An 8,831-nucleotide genomic window follows, 5' to 3' on the forward strand; every position below is an offset into this window, starting at 1 on the left:
TGATACAATTTATTCTAAAAGGTGTTATTACCAGTAACTGAGATATAACAAACTTATTGATTTTTACTTTTGGCTGCAAAGTTGTCTTTGTTTGGCTTTATAAATATGTTGATATGAGCGTCACTGATGAGTCTTATGTACGAAACGCGCGTCTGGCGTACTAAATTATAATCCTGGTACCTTTGATAACTATTCTGTCCTCTTTCTATTCCTGTCTTCACATTGGTATTTTCTCTCTTTATTTTCTCAAGGAAATTTCATAACGGAAAGTTATTTATCAAATGGCAACTTCTAAAGTTCAAAAACATCAAATACTGAACTCACAGAAATTTCATAACGGAAAGCTCTTTATCAAATGACAACATATAAAATTCTAAGACACCAAACAATCGGAAAACAACTTTCAAAATTCTGAATTGGTACAATTTCTTTTAAAATGTGATATAGCCAGCAACTAAGATATAACAAAAGTTGGAGATTTTAACTATTGGTTACAAAGTTTCCTGTCCTTTTTCTATTTTTGTCTTCATACTTTTATTTTCTCTCTTTGTTTTCTCTTTCGAAAATCCCGGCACTTTATTTGGTTAGAATACGTTATTGTGATATAGTTTACTGCAATATGTAAGGCTGAGTATTATGATTAGTTAAGGTGTTATACTTTTTTATCCGATGATGAGAAGAAGGATAAGAATTATGTTAATAATAATGTGGCAATAGTTTCATGAACATTTGGACAATAACAGATTAATTTGTTGTGTATATGAACATTGCTTTGTTATGGCCTGGCATACCGAGTCAGATATCTACGTGCTTGTTAACACGGAAAAATAGGGCGGAAGATACCAAAGGGGTATTTCAACTCATAAATCAAAGACAAAAAACGCAAAAAGGTAAATTTGCAGTTCAGATATAACACTAATTCCAGACACATCAGTCTAACTCCTAGCCGATAACTCTGTTCCAACTATTAACCTCTTAAACAAAAAAATGTGTTTTAAATTAATGTAAACGCAGAAAATATCAATTTTCAAATCGTATACCACCAAAGACCTCATATTCCCAAGGCGAGCTTATAATATGATAATTTACTTTAAATTTGTTGAAAGCAAGCCTTTTAGTTTTCTTTGTTTTTATAAAAGACCCACAGCTACAGCACAGTGTTTCACGAATTAATGACAGCATTCATGTTCATTGTGAGATGATAAAAACTTGCGTGGCCATCTCTTTGGCCTTGTTTGTGAACGATGGTGGATCCTCACGTATGATACCTAACATAAATGTATGTAGCGACAATCATCAGGAAAGTGGTACCACTGTCTCAGCTGACGCGATAATTCCTGCTTCTTGGTTATCTGGAAATATGACTATATCTTGTGTTCCACTAATGACGGATTCGGGACTTGCTGATAACCTGACATCTACGATCCTTATACCTGCATGTGAAGGGGGTAAGTACTAGTAATATATTGACCATTTTCAACACTTGATAATTATGGACCCGCAATTGCCAAACACAAAAATATGTAAGTGGGTCCGTGCTAACAGTTTTCAAGTTCAGTCGTTGACATCGATCACGCCACGGACTAAAAGTATGGCAAAAACAATGTAGCTTTTTAGAGACAAAAATAACATTAAGAGTAAAGGCAAAACAATTCCTTTAGATCTCATTCTTGCATTTTCTTCGTTAAGCTGATAAAATATTAGAATACGCAAATTTAGATAAACTCTTGGATTCATGAATTCATTTGTTACACAGGGAAATATATTAAGATAAATATAAATAATCAAAACCATTAGATTTGAAGTATGAATGATTCGGGATAAAGTTGGTCTTTGTTTTTCATGTTTAATTCTACAATTAAGTATTGATCATTTATTTTCGACGTAATAATATACATGTATTAGACAGGGAGAGAGACAGGGAGTCATTTACATCCACATTTTCTGTTTTATAGATTATGTACCTGATTGCAAGGATGATCCACAAAGTGAAGCATACTTTCCAGACAAAAATGACTGTTCTAAGTTTTATCAATGTTCGAATGGAAAATTGGTTTTTCAAACCTGCGGATCATCAACATACTGGTCACCTAGCAAGTGCACTTGTGATCATTTCGATGATGAAATTTGTAATAAGGACACTAACAAATTCTTTAAACCTCTTTTGTCCTTCGAAAAATGCACCAAAGCATCGTTATAAAACTATAGTCTTGAAAAGTCCCAAGATGGATGAAAGCGCTAGACAATGCTGCTTTTAAAACTCTTTTTGTGTATTTAATTTTTAACATACAATTCTGTACACCGCTTGAAAAGAAACTTTTTTTGTATATATATATATATATGTATCGACTTATATTTATTTGACTTACTGATGTATTATTTTTTGTCATATGAATGTATAGTAATACCGTGAATGATACATTAACTATTTCATTAATGTCCTCTGATAATACATTTGAAAATCAGATTTATTGTTTGTAAAATTCTGTAGTTGTGAAGATGTATTATTTACGAGAGATCGCTAGTATTTGTGTATACTATATATAGTATTTAGTACATTCACTACATTGTATATCTAAAATGATATTTTGATACCGAAATATTCCGCAAACGGTATATTCACCATTGCAGGATGTTTATACGACAAACTCATGTTTTATATTGAAACCTCAAAATTTAAATCATCTATTTTATAACGTAATAGACTATGACTTACAAATGTACTCAGTTTCAGTTGGATGATAGAATCCTATGTCTGCTATCATCGGATTATAATAAATAAGGGAGTTCGTGTTACACATACAGCATAGGTAATCTGGATGACGGCATTCAAGTTGTATATAAATGCTGACTTATATTATAATTTAGATTCTAACAATCTTTTTCAAGAATGTACAGAGCAACTTGCTCTGTCAAACAACACCCTTTTTTCAAGAACTTAGAGTGCAACTCGCTCTGTTAAAAGCATAGTGTATGGCATGTTTAATTTCTTTTAAATTATCTAAGGGTTTATGCAACCCAATAGTTAACCATTTTGTTTTTGTGTTGTCATTCCCTGGATTCCACCAATAATGCTAGTTTGTTGTTTATAAATCATGTGCAATGAAAAGGGACATTTTGTAAAACATGGAAATATTTTAAATCTGTCACATATATTCTATTTATTTATTTTTAGTATTTAGTAGATTTGTTTATAACTGTTATTGTTATTAGTGTTAATTGTACATGTTCCTAATCACATAGTGCTGGAAGAGATGTCTCCTCCAAATCATAAAAAAAATATTTGTAAAGCAATTTGTAATCCTTAAAAACAAATATGTTGTTTGCGACCAATTTGCTACCAAGTTGACCATAGCAATAATGAATTTTAGGGAGTGACATGGAGAATCATTCTATAGTCTAATTAAACAGTTATCGTTTTATGTACTGCATACATGTCATCACCGTGCTGCCACGTGGAATAATTATGTTTATTTACTATATGTTATCTAATATTTGTGCCGCGCTTAAAACATGCATATACTATTCACAAGGGGACTGTTACTTACTAATCAGTTATTTTAAAAGCAGTTGAATTGATGATTAGGGTATAGAATAATCTATAAAGCATTTATTGTTGCTACTGAAATTTGTGAAAAGAAATAGCGATAATTTGAAAAAGATATAAACAAAAAACAAAAAACAAATCACAATTCAATTTCAATTTCAATATTTTATTTAAGTCTCATCTCTCAATAATATATAATACAACATTACATTAAATGTAAAATTATAGATATAAAAAGAGAGTCATTCTGTACAGAATTGTAAGAGAATATAATATTTAAAACAATATATAAAAAATTCATCTATATTATAAAACATATTGAGAAGAACATTATTTACAGTATAAAACATTTCTACAAGGTTACAGGCTTTGGCACAGCTACGAATCATAATATTATCTGTAAATAAAAACACAAATTTCTGTTTATCATCAAAAGACATAAAACCACTATCAAAATGTGTTGCTTCTTCAAACATGTTTTTTTCTTCTAAAATCGTCATATAAAGGCCACGATAAAATAACATGGGTTTCATCTTCTAAAATATTCATACAATTAACACAGACTCGATCTTTCAAAATCAATTTTTCAAATCTCCCCGTTTCTATAGTGTTGCTACACCACATCAAAATTTGGCAAAAGAACTCCTTTGCGAAAATTGCATTGGAATTTTATAATAAGTTTCCGTTTCAAAACTGTTCTTAAATAGATTATATGTATGAAGTTTGTTACCACCTTTACCAGATAAACCTTTCTCTGACTGTTAATTACATTGCCACTGTTCGACATATTTACTAAACATTGTAGGCGTAACAGTATTGACCACTAAGGTACTATCAACATATTCTGTTATGATACACAAATGTTTTGCCTTCCACTCAGAAAATGTTTTCCTTACATAAAAATTCCAACTTTTTTTTTACACTCATGTTTTTTACTCAAAATATCTGCCCACATGAAAAAATTTCTGTTTAAACGATCAGAACTCATATTGTTCAAACGGCACCATAGTCGAATTAAGCATTGTCATTGTTTTTGAAAGATAGGTATCCACTCCATATCACCTGCAACTGCAGCATTTGGAGTATATTTTCAAACTCCAAGAAAAATCTACAAGCTCTATTATGGATGGCATTGATAAGAGAAAAGTTTTTGCAACCCCAAATACCAGCACCATATTCAACAATTGGAAGCACCAAACTTTTATATAATTTCGAAAAGACATTGTGAGTAGCACCACCTAAGATGCACTTAGCTATAACAAGGCCAAATGATCTATTTGCAGAAGCTGCAACAACTTTAGCAGTTACATTATAATCTAAAAGTTCACTTAAAACTAAACCTTAATATGTATAAGTAGTAGAATATTCAATGATATCATTCCAACATTTAAATTCAACATGTGACTTATTAACAGAAGGTGTTCTAAAATGCACAATATTACACTTTTTAGAATTAACTGTCATACAATTATCTCATCACCATATATCTTATGCAGTTTGTATTTCTTTTTCATCGTTTCAGTATTTTTGTGATTTTACTTTTTGCTAGTAAAACCACATCATCAGCATAATAAAAAAAAACACAAACTTTTTCATCATTAATATCAATACCACACTCATATGATTTCAAGAAAGAAACTATATCCCAACGATATAATTATGTGTTGAATTACTTTTTTGTCTAAACTTTTTATAATCTGGTCGATTCGATAACAATAATCAATTTACTTTACCAGATAAGTTTTAATAAAAGAGCTTTGGGACTCGTAAATAATTTTTAAAAAATAAGAAGTATACGAATCACTAAAACAAATTTTGACAGTCAAAAGTCCAAAAATTGTCAACTGGGAAAAAACAAGTGTAAAAACTAAGACAAACCACTACGAATAACACAACATCCAACAAGCCTAATGTGATATTGTCAAAACATTTGTAAATAAAGTATGTGAATCAATGTAGTTTTCTCATAGTTTCATTTGAGCACAGTATACGACATCCTATTCTCTCTTAAGAAGTTATTTTTATTGATTTCATCTGATTCGTATCCTTTGGATATATGTTACTAGTAATTACTTTGTCAACTGTGTCATGAATATTCTTCTTTTCTTTACATAAATAGCACATGCAGATTTGATTTTAAAATACGTTGACCTCTGTGTCTGTATTTTGATTGTGAATGTTGCCCTCTACTTAATGCCCTCGAGTTGTTTGTATTTGTTTCCATCTACTATATGCCTTTGTTGGTATTTGATTTTGTTGCAGTTTATAGTGTTTCTATTGATCCGTCGTTTTCTTCTTATAGTTGATATGTTTCGGTTTTAGTTTGTTAGCCAGATTGGTTTGCTTTTAATAGATTTATGCATTTTGAACAGCGTAATACTGATATTGCTTTTTTTATGTTGTTTGTTGCTATTGCCTTTTACTATGAGTCTTTATGTTCTTTGCTTTTGTTGCCTTCTACTATATGTCTTTATGTTGTTTGCTTCTACTGCCCTCTACTATTAGTATTTGCCTTCATATTCTTTGATTTTTGTTGCTTTCTTGTTTGATTTTTTTCTTTTGTTGTCCTCTACTATATATATGTCATCATGTTGTTTATTTCTGTTGCTCTCTGTGATACGTTTTTTTTTTGTTTTTTGTTTTGTTTTGTTTTGTTTTTGTTTTTGTTTTTTGTTGTTTTTTTTTTTGGGGGGGGGTCTGCTTTATGTCTATATGTTGTTTGTTTCTTTCAATCTCTTCAATGTAGATCACAATCACTTTTTCGACGAAGTACCTGATTTGAAAGGTTTTTTTAAATCTAGGGGAACTCGGTTTCTTTTCACTTACTTCTGTAAATTACCAAAAGTTACAGAAAGAATTAAGTAACTATAAAAATGTTACAGAAAGAGAGGTATGAGTGTTTACTCATTGATGAAGACCGTACAGTTATCTATAACTGCTTCACTTCACGTTATGTCTTCTCTGTTAGATAGTGGTCTCATTTCAGATACAAGTACTTTAGAATAGCGGTGTTAAATAGATTGCAGTTACTGAAACCAAGCTCAGTATGATAATATAGAAAAGGAAATATGGTAGTATAGGTCTATATGCTGCCTACAACAACCCCCATAGCCCATACCGTATAGCTAGCTGTAAAAAGTGTCGACATGACAAAGCAATTCAAACTAGAAAACACATTGGCTAGATTTACGACAAAACTATAAACTAAATACAAATATGACAGACAGAAATTAAAGACAACCTCTGAATTACAGACCCCTAACTTGGGAACAGGTGCATTTATCATGCGGTTGGGAATAGACATGTTTGTGATATATTGCTCCACAGGATTTAGTGTAAGGACGCCGTTAACAGTCTGAGAAAAGTCTGACCTTGAGCATTACCAACATAATATAAGTGCATGATATCGAAAGGATGTAGGATCGTTAGGTTTTATAACAAAGCACATTTGTTTTATTTAATAAGCAAGCACACCAATTTTAGTACTGATAAAAACAATACACAAATATCTTACTCAATGTAAAATTGACATCCTTAATTTAAGAAGAAGTGTATTTAAAGGATCAATGAGTTAAACAATTTAAATCTGCAGATAAGAAATCCTCTAGACTTGATATGGGTTGTTGTACTTCATAACAGATCTTATGTAGCAACGTCATAAATAGAACAGGAAGACATTTTTATAAAGGTTTATTTTTCATTGGCAATGTCACAAAAACACACTAACATATATAAGAAAATTAGAAACAAGATAAAAATTTCAGCATTGCTTCAAGCGTAATAAACAATATTATCATACAAAAAAAAACTTATGTTGTGCTGTTAAACCACTGTCCGTGGATAGGGAGATGTTAAACCTTTGTAAATTAATCAGGCCGTTAAGTTTACCTGAGACTACTATAACACATAGTGTTATAGTATAGTCTCAGAGTTTACTTATTTGTATTTTTTGTTATTTCTGAGCCTTTACGATATAGTTTCCTAGTCGGCATAGAGGTTTTGCTCGTTGTCGAAAGACGTATATACGAACACATCTAAGTTGCTTAAACTTTTGTGACGTTAAGTCTCTTATTGAGACTTTTCTCATTGGCAATCATGCCACATTTGCCTGCTCTTTTTCGAAATATACAATGGTGTTTTTACCTGAAAGAGATGTTATGGCTCTCTCTCTCTCTCTTAACATGGGTCAGCCATTTATGGACTATCATCGTCTCGCAATACCATACTCACAAATGGTGTCAAGGTAGATCCGAAAATTCAGGTCAAGAAATTTTTCTTCCCGGACCTACAATCGAATCAGGAACCTTTGTGCTAGTAGTCAGATGCGTTAACCACTATATATACACACCATGTATCCTACTGTTATGTTAGTGCGAAATACCTCAGTCAATTTAAATAAAGCAAATATTTTGGCCAATTTTTTAATACGCATATCTCTGCTATTAAAGTTTAATTTTTGTCAGTAATGATTATTTATGTTTTATTATTGACATCCTAAACGATTGCAAACACCTACATATCGAACCAACTGAGAATTATACACTTCGGGATGATCTACGATCGAAAGGAAACTAAACAATACGAAAGGAAAGGGTCGTCTCGTTTATCGTGCAATTTTTGTTCTTGACATAACCAATTTAATCTTATTGCATGTCAGTTTCTATTAAAATTTGATTAATACTGAATCAATGGGTCAGTCAGGTGGATAAACATATTAAGACAGGGGTTTTTCCATGTCACGGTTTCTTTTTTCCAAAGATTTTTATATGATTTTCAAAAATACTATTTACTATTGCTAAATCAAATCATTGCACTAAAAGAATCATGATACATGAGTGACATTAACAGCTATCCCCTAGTGACAACAAATGTAAATGCACTTTTTCGGAGGAGGCCGAGCCGCCAATCCCCTTCAGGTTAACTTGTTTGGGTTTTTTTCGATGTACTTCCTCTCTGCGCCTAATATATGAAAATACTAGCTCCGCCTCTGTGTTTTTGTGTTTTACTTCTATTTCCTTTTATTCAATGATATCTGCATTCAAGGGGATGCTCATTTCTAAAACCCAGCTTTTTTGTACTGATATTTTACCACTTCCTATTTTCTCTCCTCTCTTTTACCCAAGACCACACCTTTTTATATCACCCATATCCGACATCCCCATTGTCTTTCTACCCTTACACCCCACATTTCCAAAAGCCTGTCTGTCGCCTCTTTTAAATTAGCACTTGTTAGAATTTTTTTTCTTTCACAATAATTTTCCGTATATCTTTCCGTCACCAAACA

General features: G+C 31.5%; 1 protein-coding gene across 1 annotated transcript in view; it reads left to right on the forward strand.

The window, feature by feature from the left end:
• LOC143066216 (uncharacterized) overlaps positions 1–1,739 on the forward strand; it is a 300,444-nt gene extending 298,705 nt beyond the window's left edge. The window contains exons 12-13 of the mRNA XM_076239215.1: positions 1,140–1,448; positions 1,720–1,739. Coding sequence (XP_076095330.1) covers positions 1,140–1,448; positions 1,720–1,739 — 329 coding nt within the window. The remainder of the gene's footprint in view (positions 1–1,139; positions 1,449–1,719) is intronic.
• The last annotated feature ends 7,092 nt before the right edge of the window (positions 1,740–8,831 follow it).

This window comes from Mytilus galloprovincialis, chromosome 3 (assembly GCF_965363235.1).
Source record: "Mytilus galloprovincialis chromosome 3, xbMytGall1.hap1.1, whole genome shotgun sequence".
In the NCBI taxonomy this organism is placed as follows: Eukaryota; Metazoa; Mollusca; class Bivalvia; order Mytilida; family Mytilidae; genus Mytilus; species Mytilus galloprovincialis.